The sequence below is a fragment of the Mesitornis unicolor genome, unplaced genomic scaffold (assembly GCF_000695765.1).
Source record: "Mesitornis unicolor isolate BGI_N332 unplaced genomic scaffold, ASM69576v1 scaffold9783, whole genome shotgun sequence".
Taxonomy (NCBI): Eukaryota; Metazoa; Chordata; class Aves; order Mesitornithiformes; family Mesitornithidae; genus Mesitornis; species Mesitornis unicolor.
In genome coordinates this window covers 16,866-36,848 of record NW_010172563.1, presented here as the reverse complement: position 1 = coordinate 36,848, position 19,983 = coordinate 16,866, and the positions used below count along the sequence as shown (strand labels likewise).

Here is a 19,983-nt window from a genome sequence, read left to right as displayed (position 1 = left end):
CCCCTGTGCCCGACTCCTGCCTTGGCGTGCCCCGTCTTTAGCTCCCAGGTGTTTTACTTGCACCATGGGGAGAACATGAAAATCAACGGCAAAGCTCCCTTGGGTGCTTCGCTGTGTCTGGGTGTTTTGGCTGCCAGTGGAGAGATTCAGGGAATGTGAATGAGGAGCAAAAATCTGCGCCTTCAACTGGGCAGGGCCCTAGGAAAAGTGCTTGTTATCTGCATTTGCATTTGCTGTTCCACGTCTTTAATTAAAAGGTCCACACAATAGAATAAATTATGTGTGCATCTTTATTAGACAAACACCAGAAAGCGAAGAGAGACAAACAGTCATGGGACACATTTTATATACAAAATCCAGCCAAAAAAATGCTGAGCCGTAGCAAGCAAGTTGCAAATTTCAAACAGTTGGACTCGTGTTTGGTAGCAGTTTTTTTTTGCGAGACAACACAGCTGAGAAAGAGTTCCTAAGGTGAGGTTCCTGTGTGAGAAGACATAGGGTTTAGGTGGCCTTCATTCTGTTGACCCCAACCATGCTTTAGTAAAGGACCAGCATTAAGGTGTTTTCTGGCGAGTGAAGGCATCTGAGGGGAAACTTTTAGCTCCTGTAACTTCTTCTGGTGGAGGATGTTGAGACAAACTTCACACTGGAGCTGCTGCCGCCTGCCAGGGTGGAGCTGCTGACCCCAGGACCGGTCCCACAGCTGAAGCTGTTCCCAATATTGCAGATTCCCCCTCCCATGCTGAGATTGCTGCCTCCTCCATACCCTGTGCCCATGGTTGTTCTCGTCACGGCTGCAAGAAGGAGAGGAAAAGCTTTCAGTTTCTCTGGACAGAGATCGCTGGGCTTTCACCTTCTTGGTGCAGAGACACAATAGTGCTTAAATAAGGTAATTGCATGTATTTTAGAGACTTACAGATATTCACTGGGACGCCGTCTCCAGCCAGCCTGTTAGGGGACAGAACACAACAAGGTAAGAGGACAAGAAGTCTGTTGATAGTGAGGGGGTGGGAAATAGGACACACTTCCTAGACACCTCTAGGGAGAAGAATTTAAACTTGGTGTAATGCAGGGATGCTTCCTGCAGTGTTATTTCCATTAGCCAGGACCATCTTTCCCCCTCCACCACCACCTCCTAATGCCCCATTTAGCATTTCCAAAGTGCTGAGCATCTCTGGTGCTCACACTGCTTCGCTCCTCCAACATCAGGACCAGAAGGGCTGTGTTTCCCACCCACCTGCACTCCTCTCCCTCCAGCAGCTTCCTGTAGGTCGCAATCTCGATGTCCAGCGCCAGTTTAACGTTCATCAGCTCCTGGTACTCGCGGAGCTGCCGGGCCAGGTCTGCCTTGGCTTGTTGCAGAGCATCCTCCAGCTCGGCCAGTTTGGCTTTGGCATCTTTGAGGGCCATCTCCCCACGTTCCTCAGCATCCGCGATGGCTGCTTTCAGATTTGCACACTATGGAAGAGAAATTCCCGGTCAAATTCCCAGCACAGGACCTGTACTTGATCTGTGTCTTCCCTGAAATCACAAGGTCTTATTCCAGCGCCATCAGCTTCACCAGTTTTAGTGACAGTTCTGCTTTTGGGAGAAAAGGGTCAAATTGAACACAACTTGCCTAGGTTGCCTCTGATGTTTTCCTTCCTCTCCCTCACAAGCCAGAGGGTAAATTGATTAAAAGTGCAGGTTTTGCTGCTTTTTACCTGTTTCTTCACGCTGTCGATCTCAGACCGCAGCCGCTGGACGTGGCGGTTGAGCTCAGAGATCTCCTGCTTGGTGGTACGGAGGTCATCCCCATGTCTGCCTGCCGTGGCCTGCAGCTCTTCGTACTGTCACAGAGAGAGGAACACTCAGCCAAGGTAAAATCCATCATTTTTGGAGTAACAAGGGTGCCCGAAAGCACAGGTCCCTCCTCAAGCCCAGACTAGCTGCTGTGTGAGATGGAGTATTTGAGAAGGCTTTCTTGGAAGAGTTGGACTTTATCTGTTCAAGACAAGACATGAAGATAGCAGCACGGAAAGCCCCAGTTTCTTCACCTTGGTTTGGTACCAGGACTCTGCTTCAGCCCGGCTTCTGTTGGCGATGTCCTCGTACTGCGCTTTGACCTCCGAGATGATGCTGTCCAGGTCCAGGTTGCGGTTGTTGTCCATGGTGAGGACAACAGAGGTGTCAGAGATTTGGGTCTGCATCTGCGACAGCTCCTGCAAAACACACAGGGGATGGGGTGAGCTCATGCGCTTGGGAGATGCATTCACCCTTCCTGATGTGCGTGCAGACCTGGGAGAGGCTGCAGATAGTTATCTAAACAGTGAAGACGGTTGATGTAAAGAGGGAAAGGATTTAGCATCTCCCGGGGGAAGAAATTACGGGGTTTTAGAGGAAAGGAGGGAGGGAAGCTCTTAAGCAAGGGTGGAAATATCTCGGGAGGTGGATGTACTCACTGCTTCGTAGAGGGCTCTCAGGAAATTAATTTCTTCGGTCAACGCATCTGCCTTGGCTTGTAGTTCCACCTTGTTCATGTAGGCAGCATCCACATCCTGGAGGACAAGAGATTTAGGTAATGTGTTTTAAACTCTTATTAGCAAGTCAGGAACACGTGGATCTCTGCAGTAACAGTCCAGGGAAGAAACCATTAAAAAAAAAAAGCTTTTGGAATACGAATGGATGGATTTGTGAATGAACAGGAGATAAGAGCCTTACCAATAATCGTCAGGGGGTATTCTGTAATTTGCGCTCACCTTCTTGAGTGTCACAAATTCATTCTCTGCAATTGTGCGCCTGTTGATTTCATCTTCATACCTAATAGAGAGAGGCAGAAGGAGCATTGTTTAGGCAAGTAACCGACGGGAGTGATTGTAGCTTGCTGGAATGAACTTCCTTATGAGCATTTTGCATACAATGTTCTTTTCTCCTACAGAGCATCTGAATAAGAGAACATGAGCATGTATCTAGGCTAAACCAGTTAAAACAAGTACATTAAAAAAAAGTTAAAGAATCTACTCCTTTTTTCCTATTTCTGGCCATTAGTCATACTCCTGCTGCCTGTCTTAAGCAAATTAAGCATGCTGGCCTGGAACTCTCAGACCTACTATGTAATTTCTTTTTTCTCTTAGTAGGTAATTTAGTTAATAAGTCTTTGTTCATAGTCTAAATTATTCCTGCAACGTGTTTCTATTTGTATCTGTTACTCCGTTACCATTTATCTTGAGAAGATGTCAGGAATTTCTGTCCTGGACTCTCCTGGTTTCCCCCGTTGGCTTAAGGATGTTGAATGGAGCACGGCTGCACCTACCTAGGTGAGTAGACCTCTAGCTCGGTAAACTTACTTCTTCTTGAAATCCTCAACCAGGTACTGTGTGTTGACGAGCTCCCCTTCCAGCCTGCCCTTGTCGCTCAGCAAACTGTTCAGCTGCATCCGCAGGTTGTTGATGTACGTCTCAAAAATTGGCTCCAGGTTGTTCCTGACAGTTTTCATCCCCTGCTCCTGAAGCAAGCTCCACTTGGTTTCCAGCACTTTATTTTGTTGCTCCAGGAATCGGACCTGCAAGCAGAAATATCTCTTTCCAGCTGGTTTTCATAGCCAAATTCTCATTTGGTGGAAGAAGGAATTTGCTATTTGACTGCAGGGACCCTGCTCAGCATTGCAAACAAGATCTGGAATGATTATTGAGCTTATTACACCATCTTTCCCCTTCATTGCTTTGCTAAATCAAGACAAAGTGCATGCTTTTTGTGTGAAGAGTGCATGCAAAAATCAGATAAGAGCAAAACTTTTGCACTTTTACTAAGAAAATAACAAAGTGCCATTTCTCCTGCCTTTCAGGAGGAGAAAATCTCCAAAACAATGTAGCATTTTCCTTGAAACCAAAGAGGAGCTGCTCAACCGGAACAGAAGTCAAGCAGGTGCTCTTGTACATCTAATGCAGTTAACAAGGAAATGAAGTGGACAGGCAGTGTCAGATCAGATTTTGCTATTTTGAACTAACAGTCCAAACATGCTGGTACTGTTGCAGTGACAGCTTTAAATGCCTTTGAGGAAAATTCAAATACTGAGACATTTGCTTCTCCCTAGTGCCAATTCATGTGATTCCTTTCTTGGTCATTTTAGAGGGGTTGCTTGCATCTCATCTGAAAAACAGTTATCAAGACTCCCATAATGCTCAATGGAGAGAGCCCAACATCTCCAGAAGGATGGGATTGTCCTTCTAGAGCTTTCTTTCTCCACTGCCTATGAGATGACAAGCAGCAAATGAGGAGGACCTCGAATACTGGATGATTAATTCATGGCAACCACTATGTAGCAGGTACCATTACCTGGCATTTCTGAGGACTGGGCATCTTCCAGTCTCATTCCTCACTTCTGTTCCCTCTTGGTTGGCTTAGGTGCTCATAAAGCAGCTAAGAAATGAGTCCTTGTCAAAAAAAATCAGGACAAGACATTTAGGGAAGCTCACGTCTCACCTTGTCAATGAAGGAGGCAAATTTGTTGTTGAGGGTTTTGATTTGTTCCTTCTCCTCCTTTCGGATCCTTTGGATGCTGGGGTCAATCTCCAGGTTGAGAGGTTTCAAAAGGCTCTGATTAATGGAGACTTCTTGGATGCCCCCAGCTGGGAATCCAGGGCCACCCATGCCACCACTAAAGGGCCCGTATCCATAGCCAAAGCCACCACCATACACGCTACCACCACCAAAACCTGCAGATCCATAGAAGCTACCACCCCTTCCAGCCACAGAGATCCTCTTGCATCCACCAATATTGTAGAGGCTTTTGCTTCCAAAGCCACCACCAACCCTAGCAAAGCCACTGCCAGCATTGCAGCTTCCGACCCGGGTGACAGAGCGCGAACTGAAGCTGGTGTGGCAGGTGTTTGGGACGATGGCCGAAGCAGCGCTGAAGCCACTTCTTCCCCTCTGGATCCTCACGGTGGACTGGCGAGACATCGCTGGCTTTTTGGATTGGGATGGATGCTACAGCAAGAATAAAGGAGCAAAGGTGCTGGCCTGGAGCAAGGAGTAGGAGGGAAAGGAGAAAGATGAACCTGTGCTCTGCACGGGCTCAGGAGAGCCCTTTTATGCATTTATGAGGCTGGGATGGGTTTGATGAGGTGGATCGTCTTTCTGATTAATTAGGCTTGGCATGTCCAACAACATTCTGGAGGGTGAACTCACTCCGCACACACGCCCTTCTGAAATAATATAGCCGGGTTCTGAGCAACAGAGGTATTGTTTGGGAATAACTGTCGCCTTCTGCCGGCTTTGTAGACAGCCAGGCTCTGCGCCGTATCAAAGCGCTCGAAAGTTGCCATGAGTCACGTTGGGCATGGGGAGGAAAACACCGTTCAGAGCGCCTGTCACTCAGCACCTCGCTCAGCCGAAAACTTCATCCCTCGGGATTGCTTTCACCCCTTTTTCTCTTCACAAGCACGGGTCTGAGAAGTTATGGACCCTCGTGTTTTAGGAAAGGGGACAAGGCAGAGCTGTGTTTTACAGCCAGACCTGCAGAAAATTGTCTTATCCTGGGTTTTTGTGATATGTTCTGCATCGACCCCTCTATGTCACCACAGAATATCTGCAGAAAGAGTTTTTCTTCTGTCCCTAGAAAGGCTCAGCTCCCTGAGCTGATCTCTTCTGAAAATCCTGCTTCTGCAGACTTATTCTTCTGTTACTAAAAAAAGTAGTACAGGTACGAAAATGAGATGTTTTGACAAGGTCTTTTGTTCGTGTGTGGATTTTGGCAGCTGCTATAGAGCTCTGCCTCAAATGGCTGTGCTGGTACCTCAGTTTTCAAGATTTGGACTTAGGTATTTTAGCAGGATGGAAACAAAGAAACAAACCCAAAAATAAATGTAAAAAAAAAAGATTGTGGGAATGGGAACTGCTTTGAATCCACTGGCAATATGGAAATGGAGTGCTCCGGGGCTGTTCCCAACTCACGGTTTATAAACATGTTTTCTCAATGATTTAATCAGTTCTTTCAGTGCTGTACATCACAAAGTGTGATCCTGCAGCAGGAAAGTGCTCTGCAGGCTTCCCTCTGCCCAGGCCCACAGAAACCTGGACACAGCGAAACAGCCCAGAGCCAGGTACCAACACAGCCCTTGGCTTTGCGTTTGGCACTGCAGGCAGTTTGAACAATGAGTCAAATAGAAAAATGTGAAAAATAATTCATTTTAAGAGGTGGGAAGTGTTTCTGGCCCTCATTGTGTCTCGGGTTGTTCAGGGAAAGGTGATTCATATGTAATTTATTTATACAAGAGGGTAAACTTGCAAACGCATCCCCCCCAAACAGCTCCCTCTCTTCTTATCCGTGAGCCCAAGGAGCTGCTGGCTGCGGTACAGGCATAACGTAATATTGAGGAAACACCATGGCAGAGAGTGTTGAGCTTCGATCTGCCCCTCTTTTGCAAGGCAGCCGGGAAAAGGAAACTCCCAGAAATATTTCATGTCCCCGTTGTTTCTTTCAGATGCATTGCACTTGTAATTGAGTTTTTAAATGAAGGGGGGTGGTGGAATAAGTAGCAATTATTAGTTTATTTTAGTGTCTGTTACAAGACTGAGCTTTTATTGTAAGGAAGGGCTTAATCCTGCAATTTTTGCCCAGCGGGGCTGTCTCTTTGGGTCTGACTGTGCTCACGTTTGCAGCCACGGGAACTGGAAGTAAATGGATTGCAACCAGAGGGTCTGTATCCGAAAGGCAGTGAGTTATTGATCAGCCCTAGGGTTTTGCCCACCAGTTGCCACATGTCATGACTTGCAAGCACGAGATCGAATTCCCCATCCCGTAGCAATTTTGATTCATTTAGATGCAAGTCCCAGACAGCAAAATATTCAAAGTCAGGTGCAAGTTCCCAGCCTTCTCAAATGCCTATGGCTCCTGTGGGAATTGCCCTCTCTGGTGCCATCCGTCTCGCGTAACTTTGGCTGTCTGAAGGTTTTTCTGTATTCCCATGCAGCCAGTGAAGATCTCCACCAAAAGGCAGGTTATCCCATCCTAGGATGGATGGAGAACCCCCTGACGATGGCTTTTCACCTTCACCAGCACCATGCGGGTAGAGCTGACTCAGGGTGTGCAGGGTTGGCCAGGCTGAAACCCACCCTTGGTTACTAACAGCGTGATGCGTCAGTACTTTCCTTTTTTCCCTCAGGCTGCTTTTACATATGAAACTTGTCTTTTTTGGCTAAAGAATATGCCAACTGCGTTGGAGTCCACTGTTAATAATAGTAATAATCCAGCTCCTCCAACCAAATAAAAAGAAATTAATTTATTTCCATTTCACATTTGCACTAGGGTGGAGGTGATGTGGTTGTCACTCATCTGGAAGGAATTTGGGAGGTAATTACTAAAGGCAGAACTGTGAGCACAAGGAGCTGTAGCTACAGGTTTGGGGTATGGGGTGATGGCAAAGGGGGAGCCCCCACCCTGCTCTGTTGATGAAACACAGAGTTTCCAGGTAGCTCCTGGGGGAGTGTCTCCCGTGCACCCTGCAGCTCCAGGCACGTAATGAATTTTCTGCCCTGATGCAGATAGCTTGCTCCGATACAGACTTTTCCTCCTCCACCAGAGGATGATGTCTGTGCTCACTCAGGCTGCTCCGTAGTTTTTCCTCCTCGACAAACAAAGGGAGCTGTGTTTGGGCAGGTCTCGCTGGGTGAGAGCCCCCGTGATGTGGCAGAGGACGTCCTTGAGCCTACACAGGCTTCAAAGCCATTTTCTTCCCTTCCCCAACTTGTTTCTTCCTCCCAGGTGGAGCAGAGGGGGCAGGCGGGTGCGAGTGCCCAATGAAGAGGCAGGAGATCCCTTTACATGGGAATGGTGCCTTGGCTGAGTTTGGTTCTGGCATCATGCTGACACTGAGGTAATAAATCTCCTTTTAGAGTGGGAAAGTGAACTCTGGCTCTGTCAGGGCAATAAAGGCAACTCCAGCCCCTTAAGTGAGGAATTTGGGCCATTTTCTGTGTACCCAGGACTGAGCAGGGGATTCCTCCATCAGCTTTTTGTCACCTCCTCTCCATCTCTCTGCACCGCTTCCTCTGCTGATGGATGCCCTTTCTCAGACAAGGCTGAAACTTTTAGGAGTGCCTCTGCCTGTTTTGTTTGCAAAAATATATATAATTGTAAAATAAGAGCGTGTCTTACTAACTTGGGTTGGTTCACCTGTGCTACCTAATCTTAGTTTAATTATCAGTAAAGTCAAGGCTGTAATTTAGGTTAATTGCTTAAATTAAAGCCTTTGGGTTAAACTTGGGCTGCTAACCTAAATTCAAACCCTACTCGTTCTGACTGTAATTTACTATTTCATTCCAGGTTAATGAAGTCCTGCTGCTCACCCTGAGCTTTTTCTATGGTGGACCATGCAACTCTCAGCACCCCAGTGCTGCTGGGACGGGGTCCTCTTGGAGACCCGGGCAAGAGGCGAGCGTCTGTGAATCTCATTTCCCGAAGGGATGAATTAGGATGAGCTCCTCAGAAGCTTTCCCATAGGTGTTGCCCCGTGATGGATGTTACAGTCCTTTGAGCCCGTTCCCAGCAGTATCTGCAGGCCAGGCAGCTCTAACTACACGATGGCTTTGAAGTGTAGGTGTGACCTGCTTTCTCCGAATAATTGTTTTCTGGGCTAGCACAGAGACACCAGCACAGCCCAGGGTTTTGGAATAACTTCACCTTCATTATTGCTGTTGTTGCCAGATGCTAAAGCATAGTAGGAGGTGGTCTCGTTTCTCCCCTGTGTCTCGTTGCATCTGGAAATCGGGAGGTTTAAGTTGGATATTAGGATGGGGAGATATTAGGATAGATATTAAGAGAAATGTCTTCATGGAAAGGGTTATCAGGCACTGGAAGGGGCTGCCCAGGGAAGTCACCATCCATGGGGGGACTTAAAAGATGGGGAGATGAGGTGCTGAGAGGCTTGGCTTAGTGGTGGCCAAGTGTTGGTTGGACTTGATGAAATTAAAAGGTCTTTTCCAACCAAATGATTCTATGAAAAAGCCTCTGAACATAGGTGGGTATTAGCTACACCTCCTTTATCCTATTCTACATGCAACACTGGTGCTTAGATGGGGGTACCCAAGAAACGTAAATATCCCAAATGCATTGTAATGCTCTCTGAGCCTGTCTTTAATCCCTCTGTAGGGCTTTTGGGGCTGTGACATCCACCAAGCTCCACGTGGAAAGCAAGACCTTTCAATGCTGAAGGTTGCAGCCGTATTGCGGCATCTTCTCCTTTCTCCTGGCCCCAGGATACATCTTTTCTCTCGATAAGGAAAACCAAGCACTGGAAATGGTGTTACTGCAAAGTGCCATTATTTTGGGTCAGCTCTGTGTCCGCACGTGGCACATCCCTCAGCTCCATCCTGCACCGAGTGCTGCTCCTGGTTCGAGTCTCTTTGCAAAGAGCCGTAACACTCGTGTGAAGTTTAATTTCTCCCTATTAAAACAACCTGCATCCACATAACGCTATTCTCAGAGCCCGTAAAATAAACAAGGATTATTCATGTGTCCTGGAAAGCGTACCCAGTCACGATGCACCAATTTTATGGGACCTCATGTTTATTTACCATGCGGTGCTGTATTGCACTGCAAGGGAGCCCGGAGGTCCCCACTGCTGTCCTGTGTAGCCAGACTCTGGTCCCCAGCTGCTCCGGGCAGTGGGATATTGCCACCCTGTTTAAATAACAACGCTCAGACCAAATGTGCCTCGCAGATGGCAGCTGGGATTATTGTTCCACTGCTGGTTTTGCTGCACACTGCGTTACCTTCCCTGCAGCCATTTCGTGTCTTGTTTCATTTGCAGGCTGTGTAAACCATTTGCAAATTAAAACAAAAGCATTTTCTGCTGTGAAAATTCTGCTTTTGAGTCATAAAAGCTGCGAAGTTTCATTTGGGAAATGTTAAGGGGAGAGGGGATCATTCCCATAGGAAACGTTGAAATTAAATGTTGGTTTTAAAAAAATATTTCACCTAATGTTTTAATTTGCCAGCTAAAATCACTTGTCAAGTTTGACTTGAATATGTGAGCTTTTCAGGTCTCTGCAAACAAGAAGAAGGTAACTCGATGACTTTTTGCGTCTGCTGTCTGCCTTCTCAGAGAAGTGGTGCCAAGGTGGGCTGATAAAACACTTCCCATGGAAGCAGAAGAGACTGGTGGCTGCTCAGTGCTTTTTTAGCCTCTGGAGCATCCTCACCTGCAGGAGAAGGACCTGACAGCAGCCTGGAACACCAGACTGAGGGAGGCTGCAGGGATGCCCAGGTACCACGGCTATGGGCGAGGGCTGGGCAGGCCTCACAAACAAGTTTCATGGAGGGTGCTGGTGGTGGCTGACGTGCACACTTCTGTTAAAAAACCAAAGCAAACTTATATTTGACACCTTCAATGATGAAAAATTAAAAATAAAACCACAACAAAATCTATTTTAGCAACAGTAGCCCAGTTGGGATGCCCTGCCTGTTACAAATGCCTCTGCTTTGCAAGCTATTTCCATAAAGCAGTGTGAAAAACATGGCCAGGTGCTTGGAAACAGATGCAAACTGTTAAAAGGATGAAGCCCAACGCATTCATCCTTCAACAAACTTCCTCGGGTGCAAACGGGCTGCCCTGGCTTTCCAAAGCCATTGTTTCCTTGCCCCTTCCCATGCACTGGGGTGCAGGCTGTGGGTGTGAGCCCACCCCAGCCCCATGGTAGGACCATCAGGGCTTGGAGCCCTTGCAGGGTGGCACCGTGCCTTTCTCTTGCTCTGGGCCCCCACCTGCTGGAGACACCACGCTGGATTTTTGGGTGCTTGCACACATCCGCGATGGGTGTGTGGGGTCCTGTTGAATGAGGAGCTCAGAGGTGTTTCCCTGCGGTGAGCACTCCAGCACAATGTGCATGAGGTGCTGTTGCTGTGCAGACGTGGCTGATGGCCCCCTCTCCTCTAATGTCTTGGGGTCCTGCCTCTGTGCACCCCCAGTTAGGGTTTGCATGGGATGAGGAGTGGGTTGATGGACACCAACCAGTCTCCTTTTGGGACCAGCATCCCCAACGGGCTGCAGACCCTTCCTCATCCTCTCTCCTGCCCTGGCCCCTTTCCTGATCCTCATGCTCCAGCTCCTGCCTTTGGGTTTGGATTCCCACCTCACACCGTGCTTCCCAACAGCTGCTGCTGGGATTTGCAGCCTCACAGGGAGCAAGAGCCTGAGGATGCCCACGGAGCCGCAGGAGGGAGCCTGGGAACAGCACGGGAGCCTGGCTGAAACCCCCATCCAGGCGGGTCTTGGTAACCTCCCCTGGGGGCTGGATGGGAGGTAGGAGGCTGTGTGTTCTGGACAGCTTCAAAGACCTCAGGTTCATTGAAAATAAAGCTGAGGTCCCAAAATAGCCCTTCCAGAGGAGTAGCCAGGATATTGAATCATCGAATCATTGAATCATAGAATGGTTTGGGTTGGAAGAGACCTTAAATATCATCCAGTTCCATATAAAGTGAGATATTTGCGTGTGCTAGGGGAACCTCAATGTACAAACACTTCATGTGCAGATATTGGGCACTTTGCCCTGTGTGCACCCCCCTTTGCTGGTGCTCCCCTCCCTCCCTTTGCCCTTTCTGGTCAGGACAATGATCAGCTGCTCTGTTCCCATCCTGGTTTGATGCCGTTCTTGCCGTGTCCTCGCCATGGTGCTGCAGATGCCAGAGCTGGGCTCCTCTGCCCTAAGAGGGTCAAGCACTGGAAGGGGCTGCCCAGGGCAGTGGTGGAGTCCCCATACCTGGAGGTGCCCAAAAACCATGTGGATGTGGCACTTGGGGACATGGTTTAGTGGGCATTGTGGGGTTGGGTTGACGGTTGGACTTGATGATCTTAGAGATCTTTTCCAACCTTAATGAGCTGATGATTCTCAGATTTGCTACTGTTTGTATTAATTAATGGCCAGACTGAGCCATGCCCCACATGGGCTCACTCATGGATCCCAGTTTGGGAATCACCTTCCTTTTCCCACTCCTCCAGTGATGGGCAGAAGGTGCAGCTTTGCAGTTCACCACCACAATGGGATTTATCCAGCTTTTGGCTCAGCCCTGAGGCAGCTTTTCCTCCCCGTGCTTCAGTTCTCCATTCATCCCACCCTTCTCTCCACCCTCCCCGGACCCTGACTCTTAAAACTGAGTTTTATTTCCTCAAGGCAACGATTCTTTCTCATGAGAGTCCCCACTGCATCCACACCCAAATCAGCAGAGAAGAAAAGCCAAAAAAAAGCAGATTTTAAAAATGACAAATGCTCTTTATTAGACCATACAGTATGATAGGCGTGGAAGTGAAGAGGCTGTAGCGTGGCAATTCATATACACAGAAAGCGATACCCTTTCCCACAGGTGCCTGAGAAGGGGCTGGAAAAACCCTTTAGTTGCAGACAAAACATTGGGGGTTGTAACACATGTTGCGGGCAGAGGTTTTTGGAGCATCTTGGAGCTGTTTGCATTGCTGAGGACCCGGGACTGTGGTGGCACAAGGCTGTCACCCTTCTTTTAGGATGAATGAAACGAATGTGCGTGGCCAATTGCGGCTGTCCCCATTCAGCAAAGTGCTTCTGCTTCGCTTTAAATGTGTGACTCCGGGGGGGAAACAAGGGAAGAACAAGGACTGTGCTGAAAGAGGGCCACCACCGGTGTCCACCACTGGTGTCCACTATGGGTGTCCACAACGGCTCTCCAAAGCCCTGCCAGTGACCTGTTACAACTTATGCTTTAGCCAAAGGTGCTCCAGATTCTTGCGGTGGGGTCCTGGTCTCCCCCCCACTGCCCCAAAGGTGGAGGGTGAAGGACGGAGGAAGGAGAGGGCGTAGCGCAGCTATTTACACCTTTGATTCATAGGGCAGCTCTTGCTTTCAGAAGGCAGGAAGCACGTTGTCGTCGTCTGCGCGGGGGTAATCCCGGGCTCGCCATCCTTATCTGATGGTCTTTTTGCTGGTGGTGGTCTTGGAAACGATCTTCACGCTGCCTCCCGTGCTGGAGCTGATGCCTCGGCTGCTCCCGGAGCTGTAGGTGCTGCCTCCGCCGTAGCTGAGCCCCGCGCCGAACCCTCCACTTCCACCTCCGAAGCCACCGCTGCTGCTCATGCTGTAGCCACCGCCGCCGCCTCCCATACTGAGACCTCCACCCATGCCAAGACCTCCGCCCATGCCGAGACCTCCACCCATGCCACCACCGCTGTAGCCCATTCCACTCGAGCTGCTGACCACGGCTGTAGGGAATCCCACTTTAGGGTCCTGCTGGCTGCCCAAGGTGTGGGGACCTGCACCACCACCTCTGGGGTGGGCTGGGGGGTCAGCAGGGGTGGAAGGTGGGGAGATACTTACAGACACTGACGGCTCCAACTCCCTCTCCAGCGAGCCTGATGGGAAAGGGGAAAGTAAGTAATAATACCAAAGCATGGAAAAGATACAGCGTAAGCCACTGGGACCACATAATTAGACTTTTGTGGCCTTCAGCACCAATTGTCCTCTGGGGGGTATATCTGCATCACGGGTGAAAGATGGCACTGCTCATTTTTCTTAGTGCATCAGAGAAAGAAACTCATCTTTTCCTAGAAAGCTCACAATTTAAAGTATCTTTTTCTCTGCTCTTGTTTTTTACATCTTTGTGCTCTTTTGCATCTTCACCAACTTGGTGCTCCAGCCCATTAAGGTGAGCTGTCCCTTTGAGCCCAAGGAGCTGCACCCAACAGACCCATGTGCTTGTCCTCACCTGCTCTCCTCGCCCTCCAACAGCTTCCTGTAGGTCGCGATCTCGATGTCCAGGGCCAGTTTGACGTTCATCAGCTCTTGGTACTCGCGGAGCTGCCGGGCCAGGTCTGCCTTGGCTTTCTGCAGAGCATCCTCCAGCTCAGACAGTTTTGACTTGGCATCTTTGAGGGCCATCTCCCCACGTTCCTCTGCCTCAGCAATGGCTGCTTGGAGGTTGGCACACTAAAGGCAAGAGAAACAGTTGTTCAACTTGGGCTAAACCCAAACTTCTCTCCTGTGTAGTGCAATGGTATTGTAGTTACTGGCTGGTGGCTCCCAGCATGACACTGAGAGCTCCTGATGGGCCGTTGAGAAGGTGCTATAGGGTGGGTAACTGGGGAGCTGCCGCTATAGAAAAAGACAAGGACTTAGCCTTGTCCCCCAGGAAAAGGACATCTACACCTCCTTGCTTTGCTACCCACCTTTGCTGGGGTGGCTTAGTAATTCACAATGATCTTCCCCAGCACAAAAGCAGCTATCACAGCACATCCCAGCACTGAGGGACCTTCTCTGGTGGACAGAAATAGAGCTGGCCATGCCCTTCCTGATGTGCAGGAGAAAGCCTGGTCTTCCAGCCCTGCTCCAATGCCAGGAGCTGGCTCCTTCTGCTGTGCCCAGCCCATCGCCTCTACTTGCCATCCACCATGCAGCAGATGCTCTGCAGCTGCATCCTCTCCTACCTGCTTCTTCACGCTCTCGATCTCGTTCCGCAGCCTCTGGACCATTCGGTTGATCTCCGAAATTTCTATCTTGGTGTTGCGCAGGTCGTCCCCGTGCCGCCCGGCAGAGACCTGGAGCTCCTCGTACTGGTATGGAGAAAAGAGGACAGCACTGGTTAGGCACCACGGGGCTTAGGTAGGGGTGAGGGGACATCAGGGTTCAAAGTGCAGGTCTGGGTACAGGTTATGGTGCTGGGGACAGCATTTTCCTTAGTTATTGTACACATGTTGCATAGAGCATCTATGGGTGCATAGAGAACCTTAAGAACCCAAAAAGGAAAGAGCGCTCTGTGTCAAGGCCACATCTACCAGTGACTCCTTGTGAAGGGATTGAAGCATCTTGTTCCTTGACTTCACAGCAAGGAATATAACACTGACCAAGTGTAGCGGTCCACAAGGGAACGGTGGGGATCTGTACACAAGAGCCTATTGCAACACACACAGAAAGATAAAATAATCTGTGGTGTAATGGTGTGGTCCTTCCTCCGTTAGTCCTTCCTCCCAGCAGCTAGTGTGATGCCTCATGAGTCACAAAAATCACTATGTCATTCTGGTTACCCACCTTGTTTTGGTACCAAGCCTCAGCTTCAGCCCGGCTCCGGTTGGCGATGTCCTCGTACTGCGCTTTGACCTCTGCGATGATGCTGTTGAGGTCCAAGTTACGGTTGTTGTCCATGGACAGGACCACAGAGGTGTCGGTTACTTGCTGCTGCATCTGGGATAATTCCTGCAGAAGACACAAAAAGATGAAGTTAATGGTCTGATATCAGGGGTGGAAACCATGCAGACAAGAGGTGGCTCGGGAGCTCTTTCTGCCAAGCCATTTTCTTGCATTTCCTCCATTTCTCTACCTGTGTATTCTTTTCTATCTTATGCATGCATTATGATTTCAAAAAGGCAGTGACCATCTTGTCTTTTACTGCTGTACAGCACTGAGCATGGTGGCCGATGCTCCGGGATGTGGAAAGCTGTACGACAGGGAGCTGCACAGGACAATATCACTGAGATCTGACTGCTTACCGCTTCATAGAGAGCTCTCAGGAAGTTAATCTCATCCGCCAGTCCATCTGCTTTGGCCTGCAGCTCGACCTTGTTCATATAAGCACCATCCACATCCTAAAGCAAAGAAAACCAAAGGCATCTGATGAAACTACAAGCCAAAGGGGCTTCAGGACACCAGTGAAACCATTTCTCTGCTTCCAGGTCTGTTATTCTTTAGGCTTGTTTTTATATTGCTATGATCAGGGTGTTTGTTGGGTTGGGTTTTTAATATAATGTTGGACATTTACTGTGAGCCAGAACTGGGTTCTTGGGCAGAATGCAAAGCTCTGACTCATGGGGATGTGACCCAAGACAGAGTTGAACCAAACCGCAAGAGGCCAAATGCAACTGCAACCGGAGAAGCTACCCCTAAAAACAGGGCAGCTCCATTGGCGTGGAGAAGGTTATGCCCATTCGTGGCCTCAGGAGGCCCATATTTACTTTTAGGCATGCCAACACAATGGCCTGATCCAACCATGAGGTTGGAGGACCCCAGCTCCCATCAGTTCTGCTTGAACACTGTGCAAGCCAAGTTAATTTTATTGCCCATCCCATCGCTCCCAGTTCACTCACCTTCTTGAGGACCACAAACTCATTCTCTGCACCAGTGCGTCGGTTGATCTCATCTTCATATCTGGTAGGATTAAAGAGTGAGATTGTTTTGGTGGAAATGAAGACAACAGGGAAGCAGAGATGGGACCACTCCAGTCCCAAATCAGTAGTTGTGGTTCATGGTTATATTTCTTACTCCCACAGGCTTACAGTCCGCAGCAAAGGGTTACTGACTCTGAACCTGCAAGACTCCATGGTGTGAGTAGTCCCAGCTAAAATTAATAGACTTTAATCACTGGCCTTTAAGTCAAGCTCATGCATAAATGTGTGCAGGATCAGAGCCTGTTTCGGTAGGAAGCTGGAGCAGGCATTCTTGGTGACCTTTGCTCAAAGCAAAATTATGCAAAAGGCTTTCAACGAAGCTGCATTGCAATGCCTACAAGTACATAATAATGTAACAATTTGATATTTGATATTATAATAAGGCTAATGGCTCTGAGTAACCCGCTGCAGCACTTAATTAAAAAAAATTTCTGTGATTCTTTAGCCGTGGTTGTGCAAGAGCAGATCATTACACCTCAGACTACGTTTCCATGGCACTTTTTATGGCTGTGAGCAACAATCTCTCATCAGATAATCAGGGCAGGGCTTAGCTAGAAAGTAGACAAAACATGTAGGCTCTTGAGGCAAAGTCCTGGATTTTAAAGGCAGGTTCATGCCAGTCCTCTAACTAATATTGGCAAAGATATCCATGCAGATGGATATCCAAGAGGACATGGAAAGCAGTCGGTGGACTGGGAACTAACTCTAGTCTTGAAATGAAGTGCATTCTCCTTCCCAGGCAGTAGCTCCAACATAATTTTGACATTTTTGGTCTGACCAGTATTTGTAATACATACTGGGACCTGAAACTCACCCAAGTACAACATACCAGAAGCTAATTGATGTCAGTCCGTGCTGTCAGATCTAAGTGCCGCCTCCCCACCCCAAAAAGAAATCAGTCTATTCACATGCTTAGCTATCTAATATAAACGTATTTTAGGCCTCCAGGGTGTTTTCCTTAAATTCGCACTTGGCCAGACCTGGTTGAATAAGGAAAAGATTGTTCTCGCCAGACTTCAGCCAACTGAAAATGAATGGCCTCGCCTAAAAAAAAACCCCTAAATATCCCTTATAGTCAGGAGATGCCAACTCGCATGGCCTTAAAACGATTCATCCCACCTCCACTGGACACCCTATCTCAAGATGGGATTCATTGCTCCCCAGGGAAACTGTTTTCTTTGACAACGGTCAGAGAAAAGAGCTGAGCATCTTTTACGTGCTGAGGTCGCCTGGGGCCCTCTGGAAACACTGGGATTTCCTTTGCAAAAAGAGAAATGGCAGATTTTTGGAGCTGGCAGTTTATGGCTATGTTTCACTCCATTTTTGCATATCTATGATAGTCATCAGTTCTGCATTTTGCTGTCTCCAGGTGCATTATTTTGGAAGACTCAAGGCATCAGACCATGACCTCCGTTACACCAGAGCAGCTTCCCATGGGTGCACGAATTCTGTGCTAAATGCTGATCCTGCATGTAAGAAATCTGACATAACCAGAGGTAATTCTGACATCAAGTTTTGCTTTTATATGTTCATTTTATAACCTGGAAGTGGAACCCAGTGCAAACACAAGGCGTCCACCAGCGAGCACGAACCGCTCCAAATTTTTAATCATCTATGCTAGGGACCATGATTTCTTACTTGTTCTTAAAGTCTTCTACCATGTCCTGCATGTTCCTCAGCTCAGAGTCCAACCGTCCCCTCTCTCCTATAAGACTGTCCAGCTGCCTCCTGAGGTTGTTGATGTAGGCTTCAAAAAGGGGCTCGAGGGACTTTCTGGTGACAGTGTGACCTTGCTCTTGGAGAAGGCTCCACTTGGTCTCCAGCACCTTGTTCTGCTGCTCCAAAAAGCGCACCTGGGGAAACAGAAACAGGCACATGCTGAAACCAATGCACAAAACAAACCCTGCTGCCAGGAAAAGGAGGGATCATCCAACACGGAAAGAAAAGGTCAAGAGATGCTGGGAAGCTGGGGAGGAAATGATTAAGATCTTCCTAATTTAGGGCACCAAGTTCTCGAAATTATCAAAAGCAGTTAAGTTGTTTAGCAAGATTTTTAAGAGTTATTAAAGAGATGGAACACCTGTATTTGCGACTTCAGGTGTTTCTCCCCCTGCTAGATGATATAGCCCACCTTACCGGTTTAAACTGGTGGTGTCCCATGGAGTTGTGTAGAGCTTTGCCATTTTACAACCAGTAGAAGATCCATCCAACCCCCGGGATGTTTTTTACAGGAGGAAGGGGATTTATTTTTTCCATAAAATAAGGCACTGAAAAATTCATCCTTGCAAAGAGGAAACTGGGACGGTTCTTAGTTTTCAGCCAAACCCACACTGTTTTTAGCTGGGATCAGTTCAGGCAAGTCCCTAAATCCAAAGGAAGTTTCTTCCTGTTGGGTTTTTTTCCCCCAAGGCAACTGATAATACGCATAGTTTGATGTTTCAGACCAAACTCTCACCTTGTCAATGAAGGAGGCAAATTTGTTGTTGAGGGTCTTGATCTGCTCCCGTTCCTGTGTCCGCACTTTCTGGATTTCGGGGTCGATATCCAGCTTGAGGGGTGCCAGCAGGCTCTGGTTGACGGTCACTTCGTGGATGCCACCAGGTGGGCAAACAGGGAACCCAGGGCCACCTCGACCACCAAATCCAGGACCTCCCAGCCCAAATCCACTGCCCAGCCCATAGCCGCCACCACCACCAGCTCCTCCTAAGCCAAAGCCAGCGCCTGCTCCACCACCATAGCCAAGACCAAAGCCAGCTCCTCCACCAAAGCTGTATCCACCACCGGCTCCACTCCGTAGACCTCCACCAACCGAGCCGAAGGAAATCCTTTTGCTTCCACCTATGTTATAGAGACTTCTGCTGCCGAAGCCACCACCAACTCCAAAACCTCCTCCACCTCCGGCTCTTCCTCCTCCAACTCTGGAGACGGAGACAGAGCTAAAACTGCTTCTGGTACCACCGCCACCTCCTACGATAGCAGAGCCTGAACTAAAGCCCCTCATGCCCCCTCCAGTAGATGATCTGAAAGAGATCCGGCTCATGGTGGCTTGTTTGGTTGGAAATGCAAAGAGCAGGAGAGGAATGGGGAGGAAAAAAAAGGCTGGTGAATAAAAGCTGCGCAGCAGGAAAAGAGCAGAGGGCAATGGAGACAGAAACCCCTGTGATGGGAGAGCTTGGGAGCCTCCTCTTTTATCTGCTTGGAAAACTTGGCACGGGAATTCAGAACTTGACGTGCCTTGCAGCAACTTGCCTTGTCAAACACACCTAGGCTACAGCGAGGTGCTGAAAAATGCATTGTTTGCAGGCAAGAAAGTAACGGAGTGAGGGAGCTCCCCCCTCCACCAAAGCCTTGCCGCTCTGAGTCATTAAATTAGAATTGAATGGGACGACTCGCTGAGGGCTGCGCTCCAGAGCAGGATACAACACGATTCTCTGAGACCCTGGGAGCCAGTTTTCCTTGGGCGAGCCAAGGGCTCACTCCTTTGCGTAAGATTCCTTGCGCTGAAGCTTTTGCAAGGGTTTTAAACATTGCACACTAAACAGGGCAGCATAAATTAGGGGATTTTTCCAAAGCTACTAGCTCTGGGACCGGGTATCCACATCCCCTTGTTGGCTTGGGAAAACTGAGACTGAAGTTGGTTTTGTTTCTCAGTGGGTCTCTTATGATTTATTTCAGAAAAGGGCTCTAAATTATCATGGGCTCGCAGAGATAAGTGGAGTGGATCTTTGGGTAGGATCTTTGGGGATTTGACAAAAAAAATTGTCTCCCTCATTGCATGGGAAACTGAGAAATGAGTTAGCACGGCTTTCAAAGACAGCAA

The 19,983-nt window shown here is 48.6% G+C and overlaps 2 protein-coding genes across 3 annotated transcripts; both read right to left on the bottom strand.

The window, feature by feature from the left end:
- Positions 1-597: 597 nt before the first annotated feature.
- On the bottom strand, positions 598-5,032 carry LOC104537522 (keratin, type II cytoskeletal 75-like). Of its 2 annotated transcripts, none has more exons than XM_010180426.1 (9): positions 4,462-5,032; positions 3,327-3,541; positions 2,739-2,799; positions 2,442-2,537; positions 2,037-2,201; positions 1,704-1,829; positions 1,238-1,458; positions 917-948; positions 598-794 (listed from the first exon to the last, which is right to left on the bottom strand). In XM_010180426.1, the coding sequence occupies exons 1-9, from the start codon at positions 4,939-4,941 to the stop codon at positions 598-600; spliced, it is 1,593 nt and encodes a 530-aa protein (XP_010178728.1). In that variant the 5' UTR covers positions 4,942-5,032. The 2 variants fall into 2 exon arrangements, with proteins under 2 accessions (XP_010178728.1, XP_010178729.1); XM_010180427.1 differs by having other exon boundaries at positions 2,106-2,201; positions 4,462-4,941.
- Positions 5,033-12,912: 7,880 nt separating this feature from the next.
- Positions 12,913-19,304, bottom strand: LOC104537521 (keratin, type II cytoskeletal 6A-like). The gene is made up of 9 exons (XM_010180425.1): positions 18,619-19,304; positions 17,802-18,016; positions 16,083-16,143; positions 15,489-15,584; positions 15,031-15,195; positions 14,430-14,555; positions 13,712-13,932; positions 13,324-13,358; positions 12,913-13,208 (listed from the first exon to the last, which is right to left on the bottom strand). The coding sequence occupies exons 1-9, from the start codon at positions 19,201-19,203 to the stop codon at positions 12,913-12,915; spliced, it is 1,800 nt and encodes a 599-aa protein (XP_010178727.1). The 5' UTR covers positions 19,204-19,304.
- Positions 19,305-19,983: the final 679 nt, after the last annotated feature.